Here is a 20511-nt window from a genome sequence, read left to right on the forward strand (position 1 = left end):
TGTGTATCCAACTGGACCACGGGATTTAGGTGTCCCTGTACCGATGAGGGTCCTAGCCCCAGTTCCTGAACTAACCACAGAACTATGAAGGTTATTCAGGTGACGTATAAGGGAGGATGTTCCTAGGTGGGCAAGATCCTTACCCCTGCTTATTTGAGCTTTACATAAGCTACATATGGCAATACATTGGTTGTCTGGATTTGGATAAAAATAACTCCAGACCGAAGAGGTGCAATTTTTGGTCTTCTGACCAGGCATGACGATGGGCTTTTTCATCCCATGGACATCAGCTGTTTCCCCCCCCTGGTGCCTCATTTACAATAATCACATCACCATCCTCATCATCAAGTTCCTCCACAGCGCCAGCTACATCATCAATAGCCTCTTCCCGAGCCACCTCTTCCCGTACAGTGATGGGAAGGTTAGGCTTGACAACCACCAACACCCTTGGAATCGCCTTGAGGATTTGTGATAATTTCTCTTTAGAAGGCAGAGTTGTTTGCTGTTTTGTTGCTGACAGCATAACTCTCTTCAATTTTTTGTAGGGGGGGGAGGAGGAGGAGGGATAAGATCCGTGGGTGCAGCTGAACCACTAGTCATGAACACGGGCCAGGGCTTAAGCCGTTCCTTGCCACTCCGTGTCGTAAATGGTATATTGGCAACTTTACGTTTTCTCCTCAGATGATTTTAAGTTTCTCTTTTTGCTACTTTTTCTTAACTTGGGCTTTTTGGATTTTACATGCCCGGTACTACGAGATTGGGCATCGGGCTTGGAAGACGACGTTGATGGCATTTCATCGTCTATGTCATGATTAGTGGCAGCAGCTTCAGCATTAGGAGGAAGTGGGTGTTGATCTTTCCCTACTTTATCCTCCAAATTTTTGGTCTCCATTATATGTAGCACAAGATACTGCAGAATGTGTGAACTTGGTAATATTGCAGTACCAATGGACTTATACTGCTGGATTGGTTTTGCAAATTTGGTTATAATTACTTTTTTTTTAAAAAAAAATTATTTTAATATTTTTTATAACTTTTTTTTTATTTTTTAAAAACTTGGGAATAATGGGGAAATAACTATGCCCTTAGAAGCACAGAGCACAGGACACAGCACCACTGAACTGAACAGGACACAGCACAGGACCCAGCAGCACTACTGAACTCAGCAGGACAGAGCACAGGACACAGCACCACTGGACTGATACTGCAGAATGTGTGAACTTGGTAATATTGCAGTACCAATGGGCTTATACTGCTGGATTGGTTTTGCAAATTTGGTTATAATTATATATATTTTTTTAATTTTTAATTTTTATTTTTTTTTATAACTTTTTTTAAATTTTTTAAAAACTTGGGAATAATGGGGAAATAACTATGCCCTTAGAAGCACAGAGCACAGGACACAGCACCACTGGACTGAACAGGACACAGCACAGGACCCAGCAGCACTACGGAACTCAGCAGGACAGATCACAGGACACAACACCACTGGACTGATACTGCAGAATGTGTGAACTTTGTAATATTGCAGTACCAATGGGCTTATACTGCAGGATTGGTTGTGAAAATTTTGTGGTACTTAAAAAAAAAATTAAATTAGTTTTTGGTATTTTTTTAAATAACTTTTTTTTATTTTTTTTAAACACTTTGGAATATTGGGGAAATAACTATGCCCTTAGAAGCACAGAGCACAGGACACAGCACCACTGGACTGAACAGGACACAGCACAGGACCCAGCAGCACCACTGACCTCAGAAGGACAGAGCACAGGACACAGCACCACTGGACTGAGCACAGCACAGCACAGCACTGAACAGCACGAGATATAGCAGGACAGAGGACCACCTAACACACCCTCCCTCTACCCTGATCAATGCCCGAGTGAAGATGGCGGCGACTAGCGGGGAATTTATAGGATCCGAGTATCGCGAGATCCGACAACGGGATTATGAGTCAGAGCCTCAGTTTCAGATTTGAATTTGGCGCCAATACAAGGATCTGTCTCGGATCCGACTCGGATCGGCAACGTTCGGGTGGGCTCGGATTTCATAAATCCGAGTGCGCTCATCTCTAGTATTATATCCATATTATATCATGTTATTATTGTATAGAGGAGAGGGGTCTGTACAGTGATATATGAGGAGGAATAAGACAGATCCCAGCACACACTGTATTATATACATATTATATTATGTTATTATTATATGGAGGAGAGGGGTCTGTACAGTGATATATGAGGAGGAATAAGACAGAACCCAGCACACACCGTGTATTATATCCATATTATATTATGGTATTATTATATAGAGGAGAGGGGTCTATACAGTGATATATGAATAGGAATAAGACAGCTCCCAGCACACACTGTGTATTATATCCATATTATATTATGTTATTATTATATAGAGTGGTGGGGTCTATACAGTGATATATGAAGAGGAATAAGACAGCTCCCAGCACACACTGTGTATTATATCCATATTATATCATGTTATTATTGTATAGAGGAGAGGGGTCTGTACAGTGATATATGAGGAGGAATAAGACAGATCCCAGCACACACTGTGTATTATATCCATATTATATTATGTTATTATTATATAGAGGAGAGGGGTCTATACAGTGATATATGAATAGGAATAAGACAGCTCCCAGCACACACTGTGTATTATATCCATATTATATTATATTATTATTATATAGAGGGGAGGGGTCTGTACAGTTCTATATGAGGAGGAATAAGACAGCTCCCAGCACACACTGTGTATTATATCCATATTATATTATGTTATTATTATATAGAGGAGATGGGTCTGTACAGTGATATATGAGGAGGAATAAGACATCTCCCAGCACACACTGTTTATTATATCCATATTATATTATGTTATTAATATATAGAGGAGAGGGGTCTGTACAGTGATATATGAGGAGGAATAAGACATCTCCCAGCACACACTGTGTATTATATCCATATTATATTATGTTATTATTATATAGAGGGGAGGGGTCTGTACAGTGATATATGAGGAAGAATAAGACAGCTCCCAGCACACACTGTGTATTATATCCATATTATATGATGTTATTATTATATAGAGGAGAGGGGTCTGTACAGTGATATATGAGGAGGAATAAGACAGCTCCCAGCACACACTGTGTATTATATCCATATTATATTATGTTATTATTATATAGAGGAGAGGGGTCTGTACAGTGATATATGAGGAGGAATAAGACAGCTCCCAGCACACACTGTGTATTATATACATATTATATTATGTTATAATTATATAGAGTAGAAGGGTCTGTACAGTGATATGAAGAGGAATAAAACAGGTCTCAACATACACTGTACTGTATTGATTACATTGGTCAACAAAAAAAATGTTTTTTTTTATCCTTGATCAATGTTTTTTCTTTTTTGATTTGCATGTGGTGAGTTGTCAGCAGGATGTGAGTTGAGTACTGAGGAGGTGGTAAAGGGAAAGAAAGAGGGATGCTTGTTGCTGGGAGTGACGGGGGAGCTGTGCGACTTTGGGTGCGGTTGGCTCCCACAATGGTCCTGGAATGTGAGCTCCAGTGTTTGATCACAGATTCCCCAATGCAGAGAGGGCTGGAATTTGGGGGGCAGGACCTGTAATAAGCGGCATTGCCAAGGTCAGCGCAACTGATCCGCAGGGAGGAGGTACAGCTTGGATTGAACGCTGAGTGGCTGTAGAGCCTTGATGACCGGCAGAGTCGATTATAACAACAGTTAGTGCATTTTGAAGTGGAGGCGGTAGAAGGAGGGCGACCACTATGGAGACCCACCTGATGTATCAGGCATCAAGAAATGTGAGACTACCCGTTGAAATAGATGTTCAGCAGTTGCATGATTCAGGATGAAAAAGGTTACTCACAGTTCTCTGCATATTCAGACCTGAAGTGTTCGGGATTGTATTTTTAAAATAGATTGTTGTATTTTTTGTGCAATTAATCCCTAAATAAATAAGTAAACTGGGCAATTTGACTTTGTATTGATATCTATCACAGTACACAGTGTCATGCATTGGTTAAGAATACATCCGGTGATTATGTGATCCCCAGAGCCATCCCCTTGTGTCAGAAAGTGTTATGAGACGCTGTGTGCGTGTGTGCGTCACTTTCTTTTCATCCCGGCAGTTGTCAAGACAACGGTCAGAACGCTCCGTGAATGAAACGCCATGCATCGGTATGAGATTAAACAGCCCTTGAGGCTGATTGTGATGTGTGACTCCCTGCAATTTGATTGCCCCCTATATATAAGGCAGGGCTTAGCCTCCCTGTCGGTTATAGTTTTCATTTACTGTTTGTTGACCTGCTTCGTTGTCTCCTGAGTTTTGATTGTCTCACCGTTGCTGACCCTTGGCTTTCCTGAACTCGATTGTTTGCTTGTTGCCCTGACCTTTGGTTAGTTACTCGGATACTCCTTGCTTGCTGCCAGCCCTGAACTCTGCCCATTTCTGACAACGCTGCCTGCTACGGACCCCTGACCTCGGCTATTATCTTGACTTCTGTATGCTATTTCCAGTTGCGCTACGGCCGCCAAGAATAAACTTCTACTATGCTAGAGCTTAAGACCTGGGGGCATCTAAATACCTGTGAGCATATCAAGCTCTGCAGGAATGGCGGCTTCTATAGGTGAAGCCATCTGTTCTAAAGGTTTATCCTGGTGACCTTGAGCCCTAACAGAAAGATTGAGGAGGACCCTGATCCCCTTCACTTTACCTCCACCTCACTCACTAATACATGACAACAACAATGACCAGAAGATCCTGGAACTCGCCAGCAAGATGATTCATCTAGTGACTTGTGGGAATGGGACATTATACAGTAACACTAGGGGATGTATTTGGATGATAACTGTATCAATGTGTCAATTTCCTATAAATTATTAGGATATTACTGTATATTTTTTCATACAGAAGTGGGAAAATTTAGAAGGAAACAAGGGTCTGTACAAGGACGTGATGACGGAGAATCACCGATCGCTCACATCACTGGGTAAGAGTTGACTTGCATTTATTGTAAAGGGGGGAGCAGGTTTGAGGGCTACCTGGATACATCTGATCATCATCATCTATTTATTTATATAGCGCCACTAATTCCGCAGCGCTGTAAAGAGAACTCATTCACATCACCCTGCCCCATTGGAGCTTACAATCTAAAACCCCTAACTTACACACACTCAGGCCGAGAGAGACTTGGGTAATTTAATAGCAGCCAATTAACATACCAGTATGTTTTTGGAGTGTGGGAGAAAACCGGAGCACCCGGAGGAAACCCACACAAACACGGGGAGAACATACAAACTCCACACAGATAAGGCCATGGTCGGAAATCAAACTCATGACCCCAGTGCTGTGAAGCATAAGTGCTGCCCACAGATGTGTGTAACTGACTGATGTGTGTAACTGATTGATGTAATCTATACATCATCTATAAACAATGTATTCAATCACTGTGTGTCTTCTACAGATGGATCCAGTAACAGAAATACCTCAGAAAGATGTCCCCATCCCATCCTTTATTCACAAAGTTGTAATGAAGGAAATTACAGTATCCAACAGGAGTGTCAGGTAGATGGAACTGAGGGTCTCGCCAGAATACCAAACTTTATTTTCACTGTATGAGCTGTAGAGCAGTGGTTGGGGTCTTATAACCCATTGATATTCTTCTGTTTAATATCAATAAAATCAGACATTATGAAAGTGTTATTTTTATTATATTGTGGTTAATGTAGGGTGCAGAGATGACTGACATTAAGGTAGAAGATACAGAGGGAGAAGAAGAGAAGTGTGTGAGGAGTGATCAGCAGTGTAAGGAGGAAATCAATACAGATATCAGCACGGGTGAGTAATTATAGAGAAGAGTCACACGTTCTCCTTGTCAATCTCTTATTCTACACTGTTTTCTGTCAGTACAAACTAATGAGTAAAATGTTTCTGCCCAATGGGGGCGTCAGAAGCCATCAGCTACTGTTAGACTCTTGTTCTCCTCCTCACATCTTGTCAATCTCTATTACCAGCCAATAGATCTGACCAGTCCTCTCCTCACACACACTGGAGAAACATCAAATGGACATTACAATAGTGATTGAATCACGGTCATTGGGATAAAATCCTGTGTGACATTACCCACTATCCTTCATATGCACCATTGCCAGTTATCTTTCTTTTGTTATACCTGAATGTTTGATTGTTAATATGTGTGTACTAACATTGCAATACTATAGTAAAATAGCAGGTAATTCTCCTCTTCCTCACACACCCCATTACAACGGACATTTTGAGGAGAAACTACACTGCCTCACACACACAGAACTAGAACCACACACCAGTCATTGCACAATAACTTCCCCTCCAATCTCTGTGCTTGGATGCTCTGTACTGTTGTCTGCGTCTTCTGATCTGTGTCTCTGCATCTCTTCCCTTATGCTTTCTTCCACTTTCTACTGTTGCCTTGTCTGTGTCCTGTTCCATTTTCCTACTCAGTCCTTATGCTCTCCTCCACTCCGTGCCCTCATCAATCTGTGATGCTTTTGTTTATTTTATTTAATTTTATACTTTGCTTTGCTGCTCTATGCTGCTGCTCTCTTTCCCTCTTGCTGCTTGTCCACAACTTCAGTCCAAATTAGTAGGATGACTCTGGCAGTGGAACTATGCTACCTGAGGTTCACCAGAGGGAGATATAGAAGCTGCTTTACTATTTTCTTTCATTTCTGCACATTTTAATGTGTCCTTGAATTAAACTAAGCCTCCCTGAATTTAACTAAGCCTGATTCATTAAGACAAGCAAAGCAAAAGAAGTAGTAAATTTGCACCTTAGCAAAATCATGTTGTATTGGAGGGGGGAAGGTAAATTAAATTTGTCCCCACATTTTAATAGTTGGAGTAGGGCATGTCCTAGATCAACTTTAAATTTTAGTGTAAAAGTAAACTTATCAAGTTTTTGTGTGCTACATAAAAAAGCAGCCAGTATTTTCCTTACATGCAAAATAATAATCTAATTTGCTTTGCTTGGCTTAATAAATAAGTCCCAATATGTCTATATTCATTTTTTTATCCAGCAGATCGACATGAAAGCAATAATACCTCGGAGGGACATTTCATTTTCTCTCCAGAATTTAAAATTGAAGATAAAAGCATCATACAAGATTCTCCAGGAGAAAATCGCATTAAACAAAATATATATGAAGTTCTTCACAATGCAGATATATCATCCGATCCCTCTAATATTGAGGAATGCTCTCTAGAAAACTCATATATTGCTACACATAGTACAGGTCATTCAATCTTTGTTAGTCGTCAGAGAACTCATACAGGTGAGAAAACATTTCCTTGTTCTGTGTGTGGGAAATGTTTTGCACATAAATCGAATCTTGTTGTACATCAAAGAAGTCATACAGGTGTGAAACCATTTTCATGTTCTGAGTGTGGGAAATGTTTTACACGGAAATCGTATCTTATTGTACATCAGGGAAGGCACAAAGGTGAGGAACCATTTCCATGTTCTAAGTGTGGGAAATGTTTTACACTTAAATCGAATCTTGTTGTACATCAGAGAAGTCACACAGGTGTGAAACCATTTTCATGTTCAGAGTGTGGGAAATGTTTTACACGAAAATCACATCTTCTTACACATCAGATAACTCACACAGGTGAAAAACCATTTTCATGTTCAGAGTGTGGGGAATGTTTTACACGTAAATCGTACCTTAATGTGCATCAGATAACTCACACAGGTGAGAAACCATTTCCATGTTCTGAATGTGGGGAATGTTTTACATATAAATCATATCTTGTTGTACATCAGAGAAGTCACACAGGTGAAAAACCATTTCCATGTTCTGAGTGTGGGAAATGTTTTGCACGTAAATCAGATGTTGTTGTACATCAGAGAAGTCACACAGGTGTGAAACCTTTTTCATGTTTTGAGTGTGGGAAATGTTTTACATGTAAATCAAATCTTGTTGTACATCAGAGAAGTCACACAGGTGTGAAACCGTTTTCATGTTCTGAGTGTGGGAAATGTTTTACACATAAATGTCATCTTGTTGCACATCAGGTAACTCACAGGTGAAAATCCATCTCCATGTTCTGAGTGTGGGAAATGATTTCACAAACATCAGATTGGAGCATTCACACAAAAGTGATTTTCATAAGCTGTTAGACATGAAACTGAAGTGCAGCAATACTCGACCACAGCGTTATGGAGGACAATTCACAGCATCAATTTAATTGCGATCCACAGACATGGGTGGAAGGTGTGTAATCAAGATAACACTGGAACATATTGCTCATGCGTGGAACTTACTGCAGTTTCCTTTTTTTTTTATATATCATTGACTCTCCGTATTAATAACAGAACAACGTTCTCCTAAGAAATATCTTATCCCGTCAATGGGCTGGTGGGATCTAAAACTTTTTTACATTATGTTTGATTAAACTTTGTTATTTATGATGTGACCTGTTTTATAAAATTAGTTATGTCTTTGTTAATATCTCACTGAGTTGTTGTGACAGGATGGACCGCCTATGCCACCCTGTCTGTTGCTGCTGGTAACCAGTGGGCTTACTTTGTCACCGTCCCCTTTCATTATCCCAAAATGCGCCCTCTAACGGCAGTAGGAGCGGCTTACAAATGCTGCCACCGCTGGACTCCTTTACCGGCATCCAGAACCGGGTTCCTTCTGGGTAACTGTCGCTGCTAGAGTACTCCGTTGCTGGTGTACTTGACTGCTTACTATGGATCAGGGTGGCTGTGGATGAATCCCCACTGGCTTATCACACTGGCCAGAAGTGCTGGGTAGCGGGCAGAGTGGTGGTACCGGAAAGCTGGGTCCAAACATCAGAACAACCAGGAACGGATTAGAGTTGGGTCTAATCTGTTGGTCACAGGAGATTTCAGCATACAGAAATTTTCAAGCAGGTCTTTGAAGCAAGTGATGGTTATTTGTGTCCACATTGCTGTAAGGTACCAGCGATCAGGTCAGATAGAACAAGAATGATGATACATTTCAGTGTACAAGGGCTCTCTTTTTATACAGTTTTGGACACAGCCTCACAGGGTAAGTCAGCCGCCTGAGTCTGAGTTATACAGAGCAGGCATTTAACATTTCATATCAAAAGACTTAGTTAGTATTTCCTGCTATCAGACTTCTTCCCCATATACCCCTAATTGGAGATTTCCTCTTGCAAACTTAAAACAAAAAACAAATTTCCTCCTCTGGTCTCAGAAATAAAGATATTTCCTTTACCCAAAATACACACAGTATCAAAAATAAGTATGTTTGCAATTATATAAATAAGCGCCCTGCACTATTTCCTTTAAATAAATTTATATCATCAGTTATTTATAGGTGATCCAGTCACAGGTGTCATTTACAAAGATGCCCAAAAAAAAGCTACAGGGCACATGCAATTTTGTGCTGCAATGTTGCATCCATTTGTACATGTACATTTGTTTCTTAGTGTTTCAGGATGTGTCAGCATGGGTGCTTTTAATGAGAGGAGCTAATAGTTTTGGTGTTCCTGGTCTCTCTCATGCACCATGTATTGTGCACACTTGTGAAGACAAGATTTTTTCCTACAGCGTGATTCTTTTAAAGAGGTTGAAAGGGTGGAGAGTGTGACTTTCTTGGTTTACCGAATGAATGCATGGGTCTTTTGCTTTACATCTGCTTAGAGATTATAAATAGTAAGAAGTAGTGACTTGCTGCGCAACACAAATCTGCAGCCAAAACCAATATCGAATAAGGGCTTCACCAAACACACCCCACAACATATACATACAATAGTAGATATGGTATTATGGCGCTGATCGTTAGCATACAGGAATAATATGGAATAAAAGGATATCAGAAAATATTTATAAAGGTTCCGAGGAAGCAGTCGATTATCAAGGATAGTTTTACATATAATCGTACCACAAAGTCCTGTTTCTTTGAATCTTCAAGACCGGTTCAAATAATTTTTAAATAATCAGCTTTGTATTCTTAGATGATAACTTGGGGTAATGGTGGTGTGACACTAACCGATATCCTCATATAAAAGGAGACAATCATAGTATAGGATTCCCAATATCATACATGTGCACCCTGTGTGAACTCTCCTTCCACCACCGGATCCCCAATGGTGAAATATCTAGATTCAAAAACCACTGACACCCCAAGGGAAAAAGCAGGGAAGTGATTTCAAATATGAAGAATAGCGAGGGACTGTCTTTGGACAACCACTGAGAAAACCCTCTTAGAAATGCACTTACATGATTCCAAATTTAAAGAGTGGTATAAATATAAAGGCACCAAAATCTTGTGCCTTTCCTCGACGTCCCTCTCCTCAATAGTACAGATGCACTCCACCTATATACAACATCTGTAGTGTCACAGGTTAGCCAACACTGCTCTATAGGGAGACGTGCTGTAATTCAAATAGAGAAGCTGTTACTACATAAATAATGGTGTGCTGTGTTCATAAGTGCCCTCTTTTCATAGAGCCGTTCACTGCAGTTAGATCAAATTGCCATCATTTTTAATGTATTATTAGGCAAATGCTTCTAGTTAAAGCAACTGTTATTTTGAGACAATTCATTGTCATAGTAAATATCAGATGTTCGATGTGTTAAAACGCTCTGCCTTTTTCTTAATTTATCTGCTGTGTTTTAATAGAAAAGTACTGGCTGAGACTATACAGCAAACCACACTGCAGTTGTTTCAATTAGGAAAGCTGTTACTTTGTAAATGTTATTATCGGCTCCCTTTATGCCATGAATTATAACTCTGATAGCATTAGTAACATATTGAAAGTGTCTTGTTTCCTGCCATTTAAATATTATAGACAGATAACATATTCGCTTGTTGAATGCCCGTTAATATCTGATCATTTTCTGTGGGCAAACTATTCAGCCTGTTTTGTCTTTGCACTAAATACCAGTAGTTAAAACAACTTTTGACCAGAGAATAAATTCAATCTAGTGATAATAACATTATGTCGGCGTGCTAAGACACCAAGCCCTGACGTGCGTTTCGCTCAGCGCTTTATCAAGGAGTACTCACAATTTTGCCTAAGAACACAGCCATGAATAAAGAATGATACCAAAACATCCTCCAAGAGCAACTTCTCCCGACCATCCAAGAACAGTTTGGTAACAAACAATGCTTTTTCCAGCATGATGGAGCACCTTGCAATAAGGCAAAAGTGATAACTAAGTGGCTCGGGGATAAAAACATTGAAATTTTGTGTCCGTGGCCAGGAAACTCCCCAGACTTTAATCACATTGTGGTCAATCCTCAAGAGGCGGGTGGATAAACAAAAACCCACAAATTCTGACAAACTCCAAGCATTGATTAGGCAAGAATGGGCAGCCATCAGTCAGTAAGTGGCCCAGAAGTTGACTGACAGCATGCCAGGGCGAATTGCAGAGGTCTTCAAAAAGAGGGCTCAACACTGCAAATATTGACTTTTTGCACACACTTAATGTACTTGTCAATAAAAGCCTTTAACACTTATGAAATGCTTGTAATATTACTTCAGTATACAATGGCAACATCTGACAAAAAGGTCTAAAAACACTGAAGCAGAAAATTTTGTGAAAACCAATGTTTTATGTCATTCTCAAAACTTTTGGCCATGCCTGTACATATGTTTAATATATGTGTATATTTTTCCAGTCTCATGTAAGATCACAGTATGTGTGACTAAATTTTCATTTTTTTTAAACTATTACAAGATGAAACAAGAAGGAAAAATACAAACAGCAAAAAAAGCAGAAGATTATAAGTCAAGAAGATGTCTTCTCTTATTTTCATTTTTACACTAGGGAGGGAGAAGAGAGTAAGATCAGAGATGAGGGAGGGAGTAGAGGGGAAAGGGGGAGGATTGGGGAGAAGAAAAGGTAAGTATATCGCCATAATTATTACTAATGAGATAATCTGCAACATGTCCAGAGATAAACGACCTATATAATTAAAAAATAAATGTCAACACATACGGGGCTCTTACCCATGGTGCACGACACCCAGCCTCTAAATTTTCATTTTAATGCATGACAAAGAAAGTGTAAGTCTAATTCAAAGTCAATATCTCCCCGTTCTGTGCTGGGAAAGATTCCATACAAATCCAGTAATCTTTCACCTGTAGTCATCAGACTTTCTGTAAATGCATTTAGATAAGTGCATCACTCTATGGCCTAGTCCCTAAGGCACTACAAGGGAAAAGCTGATATCAGCAAGCTTGAGATCCACATAAAGGACTTCATCCCTCCTCGATAGGTCACCCTGAAAAAGGGAAGGGAAAATAGGGTGACTCTCAACATCTATCAAGACAGAACAAATGTCCTATAGGTGTAATTTTCTCTTTGTTTGCTAGCCAGCAAAATCCACACCTTTACTTCTCATATCTCATAATCCTGCTAAAGTAAAAATATACATTTGCTTTACATGTACTACAACGCTATGGTTCTAATGCCTTCTAATAAACAGGATATACAACCTACTGTAACAACTATATATAACGCTAAATATTTCTTCAAAACGATTGATTATAAATGTTTGAATTTTAGTGCATATAACGAACAAAAACCTCTTAAAAGTTCAACCTCTTACCACTCTACATTTAACAAAACATATATATATATATATATATATATATATATATATATATATATATATATATATATATTTATACAGCCTGTTCTAAAAACCCAATTAGTATATAACCGTTCTGTACCTTACACAAAACATTCACTCATTCACACAGGCAGTTTTTTGGGTGGTAAGAAATAAAAATGACCAGTATACTCCATGACATTTCTCCAAAGTTTCAAAGTGTAAAAAGTCTCAAAAGTCTTTGTGATTGTTAGTACAATATGGTACTTCTCCACCCTCTGGCTGAGAGTGATAATTCCATATTGTCATATTTCTGGAATTGTCATAAGTCCTTCTCCAGGTTCAACATTTTCAGCAGTTGGTAAACGTTACAGTTTACTGCAATGTCTCTGACCATGGTTTGGATCAATGCAATCCATTCAATTTCAGGTTGCTGGAAAATAACTTCAGCCTCTCTGTGGCTTAACAGTTCTTGCAACAAATGTTTTATCACAATCAGTGCTGTTTCCACAATTAATTGCATAACGTGTTGTAAACAGTTCAGTTTGTTGCACATCATTGAAGGTATAGGCGGGTGTATCAACATGTCCCACATTGATCTTCCGGACAGCAGTCCATAAAAACTTCTTGTCAGATGTCCCATTTGCAATGCATAGATTTACAGGGCTTTCAGTCTGTTCAGCAACTTGGCAGACAGCCTTGGGTTCAACCAATTAGCTAGCTCCTTCTCCTGCCTGAAGTCTGACAGTCTGTAAAGATGGCTCCATTTCTGTAACAAAAGTCCACTCAAGTTCTTTGTCAGTGTGTTATACCAGAAATTGCTCTCTGTCTTGAAAAATTTCCCAGCATAGAGATGTGCTCATAGAGAAATCCAAGATAATCAGTTTTGAAATATTTGACAAAGTTCGCTTAAACTTAACACGTCCAGCAAGTAGCTGCGGTACATCTTGTATAACATGGGGGTCTTTTCCTTTCATATGTCCCCTCTCCTGTGAGTACCATCGACCATGTATCGAAGTCTGTGTCACTTTGCTGTGCATAGGTAGCATTTCTTCTCTGATTTCTTCCACATTATTCATCATCATCATCATCATCATCATTTATTTATATAGCGCCACTAATTCCACAGCACTGTACAGAGAACTCACTCATATCAGTCCCTGCCCCATTGGAGCTTATAGTCTAAATTCCCTAACATATATACACACACACACACACACACACACACACAGACTAGGGACAATTTTGATAGCGGCCAATTAACCTGCCAGTATGTTTTTGGAGTGTGGGAGGAAACCGGAGCACCAGGAGGAAACCCAGGCAAACACAGGGAGAACATACAAACTCCACACAGATAAGGCCATGGTCAGGAATCAAACTCATGACCCCAGTGCTGTGAGGCAGAAGTGCTAACCACTAGGCCACTGTGCTGCCCATATACATACATGATAAGTTGTGCAGTTACCGTTGGTATCAGTGGATCTTTCAGCTGTTTTAAAACCATTGACTGATTTGGTTTTATCAGGAAATACACTGGAATGTGAGTTTCATTACCAATCACAAAATCTGCAATTTTGCCACTAAATAATTCCCCAGACAATGTGTTTGCAATTGTCTGTTGCTTTCTGTTATCAGTCAATTCCCCAGTCAGTGTGTGTGTTGTTGCATGTTCATTGTGCTTTGATGTGTGTGACACACTGGTCAGTATCGGTGTGTGTCCCTCAAACTGTACACCACTTTCAGGTAACCAGTGATCATTTCTTGTAGTAATCGGCTGCCCATACAACACTTGTTTACTTGGTTCTCTGTTTAACTTAACTGTAACGCTATGCGTTCCATGCCATGTAAAAGTGATTTACTCATAGAGGCAGTTCTCAGTCTCACAAGCAGGGAATTTCAGAGTGACATGAGTTGGGAGGGTGTTTGTAGCCACTCCTATTTCATCATCACCTAGTACAGCCCCTTTGAAAGACACCATTTCCCTTCCTGGTAATGAATCATTTGTTCACAAACAGCCTCTGGTACACTTCCTAGGCATTCCGTTATCCCAAAAGCAACGCTGCTCATCTCACAAATCAGAGTACCCACGGTGACACCTCGCTCTGTGTCTGCACTAAATCACTTGACAAGGATTCATATAACATTTTCTCAGCAGAATCTCCCATCACCACACATTCATGCATTTTCTCAGATTCTGTGTTTTCCCTATCTGCAAATCTATTCACTTGTTGGACAAGTTTCGCTATCTCCTGAAATTCCTTCATGGGTATTACAACAAACCACCCTTCTTTTCTCAGTTTGAATCATCCGCACATTCTCCCACTAAATCACAGTTTCCACACAGACTAAAACTGTCTTTAACGTCTGCATGTAAGAATTCACTCCCCTTTTTTCTCTACTTCACAGTGAAAATTATTTTGTTCAAACACAGAAACAGCTGCTAGAACTTCAGCCAGCTGAAGGTCACTCTTTTCTTCTGACACTTTCTGTACATAATTTACAGTTTTTACATGTTCAACAGGGCGCTCGTCTTTGTAACGGCTAACTACAGTTTTTACATTTTTTCTGCATTTCTTTCAAATCTTACAATTAATCAATGCAGGTATTACATTTGCAAATTCACAATTTTTTCGAATTTGAAACATATTTCTTATAGAACGACAAACAGAACAGACAAACAATCCGTGTGATTTTATTTCTAATTACAGGTCTCTCTTACAGCACGGTGAGAGAAAGAAAAACATACAGCGTGATTCCTTCAGCTTATCATAGACCTCTCACTCGCAGTAAGACGGAGACAGAGACACATACAAGGTTATTTGGACAGATCACAAACCTGTCTTACAAATGAAGAACAACAGGTGCATGGATTAACCCTTTGTACTATACTTCTCGTACCAAACAATGTTTCCGGTAGAAAACAGCAGGTTCGGCGTACAATGGATTAATAACACATGACATACAGGTTGTCAAAGAGTATATAAAACAAAGTATTAGTATAAAATACAAAGAGTAAATAAAAGAAAAACTTAGCTGCTGCCAATATATTTTACAGTGGATATGTGTAATCACAGATTATCCACACTGGTAACAGAGTACTTGGCATCCCTCGAGTGATCCAAACTGAAGCGACGTCATGTTGCAGTTACTTTGCTTTTATTGACCAGGACCCTGAAATCATTTGCATATAAGGTATAAACATGATTTTCGGACATTCTATTGGTTTAATACTGTTAAGAAACTTGAGCATGTGCAGTAGGCCCAAACACAGCTCCCTAACAAAATATGTGAAGCAGTTTCTAAAAAGGCCTTGATCATATAAGCATTGCGAAATCACTTGGTTATGTAAGCCTTTAAATAATACGCACATGAAAGTGCAAACAAAAAAATGTGGTTTCAACAGTCATTTTATTAGACCTGCACAGTATACATGATAGGTAACTTCACTACACTCGGTCACTGGTATGTTTTTCTGGTGTTGTGTCACCACCTATTTTTTACATAAACAAAAAATTTCTGTCTAGATGTTACTCAAGTGCCATATTAGATATGGGGTGTAATATTGTTGACACTTGTATCGAATAATAATAATAAAACAATGCCAGCTAAACCTAGCAGTGTCAGATCCTGACACTGGTGAACATTCGCCTGTTACCCGTCTGGACTTCTTGTCCATGCTTAAGGAGATGAAAGACGTCAAAGCCTCAGTACAGGCTCTCCACTTCCTGAAAGCAGACATCGCTGAAATTGGGGACAGAATGGACCACAGGGTGGAAGAGATGGTACCAATAATCACTTGATACAGATCTCCATCAAATGCGCCAAGACATCGTCCGGCTACAAGATGCTCAGTAAGACAAAGACAGTCGGGTGCGACACAACAATCTGAGAACCTGCCCACCTGGAACTCTACCTCAAAAAACTTTTCACCCAACTCTCTCCTTTGATCTCCGAGGACCATCTTCTTCTGGACCGAGCTATCGGGTGCTAAGACCATGCTCCCAGGACCCATCCCAACCCAGGCATGTTATCCTCAGAATTCACTACTTCACGGCAAAGGAAGCCATTATGAAGGAGGTTCGCCGCCTTTAAACGGTCACCTTCAACAACACCAGCCTGCAAATCTTCCAGGACCTTTCCACACTCACCCTAACCAAGCGGAGGGAACTTAAACCTATCACCACTCTCCGACGACAAGAAGAAATCAAATACCGCTGGGGCTTCCCCTTTCGCCTCCTGATCTGGCAACCGGCCTCAATGCTCATGGCTAGGACTCTCTCTGAAGCTCACTCCCTGCTTCCCAAATTCGGCATCACCACTGGACTTCCTGAGACATCCCCCCTTCCCCAGAGATCTTCAAGACCTTCGTCGTGTCCAGCCCCAAGCACCGAATGGACCACGATTCCTGCGTCTTTACCGCTATCTGCCATACCTTCTGGGACTTGATTTGTCGTTTCAAGTTTTATTTTTCCTTTTTTTCCCCTCTCTTTCTCTTCTGACTGGACCTAGTACCGTGCTGGGCCCTCACCCCTTGGGAGCTTGACATGCTTGTACTTGTGTGCTCTCTGCCTCACACCTCCCTACTCCAGCTACTCCCCGGGTTGTCTACTTAACGCTAGCAGGTCGACCTCTGCACTTTTGCAATTTCTTTAATACTGCCGAGGCATGTCCCAAGACAGCTACAGTACACCCTGTTCTAGTTAAATTACAGTTTTTATACATTTGCACTATGTTGCTCTGCTGCTGTTAGATAATGATGCCTTTCTGGTCTCGGGCCTTGGTGGATGTCCCCTGCGTTTGGGAGGCTGGCCCTCTGGTGCTGGATGCCCTAATTTGTGTTATCTTATTGACGCCCGAGTACTCCTCCTGTACCTTGTGAGCACTCTACATACTGTTCAGACGCCTTGCACAGGAGGTCAACATAGAATGTTTTATTTTGTTTTTTATTTGCTTATTGTTGATATACTTGTTCTGCACACCTTTTTTTGTTGTTATAGTATTATGTTGTACTATCTAATGCCGTCTCTCGGGTCCCGGCTTCTGTTGGCTGTCCCCCTCAGTATGGGGGCCACTCTCCAGGTCCCGGGTGCCCCAAACTCTATTATATTAGGTTCTACTACCTTACCTTTTCACTGGGTGCTCCTGGATCACACTCCCTGACCACATCCACCGCCCGGGTAGCCATCTAGGCACCCGCCTAGCCCTTTGGTACTCTAATTTTGCCTACTTCATATCGTACACGATCTGTCATGTGGAGCACCCTGTTATGTTACGTCCATCTAAACACTTTACATTGTTTTGCTGCGTTCCTATATTCTGATATACAGCTCCCTACCACTGTTTTCTCTCTCTCATGCCCACGTCCCTCCTTCTTCTACTTCTGATCTCCTACCTACACCATGTTCTATTCCCTACCCCCCCTCCCTATGGCTCCGCTCACTCTCTACGGCTTTCTTCTCTCCATGTACACTACTTCAGGTGTCCCCCAAAGGAACACACTCAATCCCTCTCTCTCCGTTACCCATGATGTATCTTCGGGGTGCCCTACCACGCCCCATGGGAGCGTACAGCCCTCCTGGCAGATAATAACCCTTCCTGATGTTGGCACTACAGGTCCCGGCCTACTTTGCCACATGATCACCTTCCCATCCCTTCCCCCCCGATCCCCTTCCCAAATTCCCCTCTTCCCTTAATCGACCACACTGTTAGGTTTTCTTTCTATCTCCTTCCTCTTCGCTGCTCATGGGTCTTAGGTTCCTCTCCTTCAATGTAAAAGGACTGACTAGTCCCCAGAAACGTGGTAAACTTTTCGCCACCCTCAAACTTTATACATGCAATTTAATCTTTCTACAAGAGACACATCTCCTACACAATTTCCACCCTGGGCTCCGTTCTAAACAGTATCGCGACACACATCATGTCTGTGACCACTCAGTCAAAAAATGCTGGGTTGTGATTTTATTTGCACAGCACCTCACTTTTGAACCCATTGACTCCCTCCCGGATAGGGATGGCCACTACCTCATTTTAGTAGGGAAACTTAATCATAAGCTTTGTACCCTGGTCAATATATATGCTCCTAACCAACACCAAAACCACTTTTTTTCTAAATTAAATACTTTACTGACCCGACTTCGCCAAGGAGGCCTTATTGTAGCGGGTGACTTCAACACGGTCCTGAATATTTTTGTAGACCGATCTTCCCCTGTGGCCGCAGCCCCAACCACGCCTGACCCACAATCCTCTAAATTCCTCCTCAGTCTCATGAAATCCCAACTCCTCTACGATCTTGGAGGGTGAAGGAGCTGTTCACTTGCGATTACACAATTTACTCTCAGCCATGATTTTGCTTTAAACCTCCAGGTGGCTCAGATCTAACAACTGATTTGGTCTGACCTTGCCCCTACCCTATTTCCATCGACCTTTCTGGCCTTTCTCCCCACCCCAACCATATGACTTAACGACTCTACTCCACAATCTGGACATACTATCCCAACTCGGAACGTGACTTGAGGAATACTTTGAGTTAAATGATCACCCGGATATCTCTAGGTCCACACTGTGGACAGCTCATAAAGCGGTTGGAGGGGACACCTGCTCAGCATGTCCTGCAGAAAGAAAAAAGAAGCTCTCACCAATACTAACGAGCTATCCCTCAAACACCAAACCTTAGAAGCCCAACACAAAGCGACCCCAGACCCTGCAACTCTCATAGCCCAGTGTGAGACTAAAGCCCAACATGACCTTCTCTCCACGCGGGTAGCCAAACACCTTAAATGACTCAGGCAGACCTTCCATGAGAGGGGGGGGCAAGGTGGATAAAATTCTTGTGTCACGCCTTTGCTCCACCACGACACACAGGAATGTTATTTCGATTTGCGATTCCCACAATTAGCTCATCCACGATCCCACTGACATTAGAGAAGCATTCCAAGAATATTACATAGCACTCTACAATCTCCCAACCCCCCCCATCTTCCCCACACAGCATTCTAATACTGATCTCTGAATTTCTTGCTAAATCTAGACTTCCCAAACTGTCCCCCAGGCCCTTGAGCTCCTCAAAGAAGGAATTTCATTAGAAGAGATCCAACAAACTATCAAAGTCTCAAAAAATGGCAAGTCCCCTTGCCCCATTGGATTCACAGACGCGTATTATAAGAAATTCTCAGGCTTGCTTGCCCCCACCTGCACTACCTTTATAATGGTGTTCTTCGAGGAGATCCCTTTCCACCCAAAATGCTCAAAGCCAGAATTGTAGTGATCTCCAAAGAAGGAAAAGACCCTCTTCACTGAGCAAGCTTTAGGTCCATCTACCTCCTCAATTTAGACCTAAAAATATATGCTATAATCCTGGCGAACCGCCTGAACGTATTCCTCCCCTTTCTGAGCCACTACGACCAGGTGTGGTTTATCCCAGGGTGCCAGGCAAGGGACAACACCAGAAGAGCCATTGATATCAACCATATAGTCAGGAAATCCCAGACTATTATGCTCTCCCTAGATGCTGAAAAAGCATTTGATAGGATCTCCTGGTGTTTCATTAGAGCCATTCTTGAGGCCTTTTAGCTTCGCTGGTGACTTTCTCACTGGCGTCCTGGCACTATACACTGCCTCTTTGGCAAAGTAGTGATCAATGGTACGAGGCATGGCTGCCCTCTATCTCCCCTCATATTCAAGCTGGTGATAGAACCCCTGGCCTCTTAAATTAGGTCTAACCTCAGCATCCTAGGAATGGAGGTAGGTGACATCAACTCCAAGGTTTCACTCTTTGCAGATGACGTCTTGCTTTCACTCTCCCAACTGACGATCTCCCCCATAAGCTCTATGACTTTCTCCAGGCCTATGGTGCTGCCTCATGGTACAAAATAAACAATATGAA

The 20511-nt window shown here is 41.3% G+C and overlaps 1 protein-coding gene across 1 annotated transcript in view; it reads left to right on the forward strand.

The window, feature by feature from the left end:
- LOC142150418 (uncharacterized) overlaps nucleotides 1-20511 on the forward strand; it is a 74540-nt gene that overhangs the window by 37338 nt on the left and 16691 nt on the right. Inside the window, 4 exon segments of the mRNA XM_075205612.1 lie at nucleotides 4948-5026; nucleotides 5501-5601; nucleotides 5766-5874; nucleotides 7095-8018. Coding sequence (XP_075061713.1) covers nucleotides 4948-5026; nucleotides 5501-5601; nucleotides 5766-5874; nucleotides 7095-8018 — 1213 coding nt within the window.

The sequence above is a fragment of the Mixophyes fleayi genome, chromosome 4, assembly GCF_038048845.1.
Source record: "Mixophyes fleayi isolate aMixFle1 chromosome 4, aMixFle1.hap1, whole genome shotgun sequence".
NCBI lineage: Eukaryota > Metazoa > Chordata > Amphibia > Anura > Limnodynastidae > Mixophyes > Mixophyes fleayi.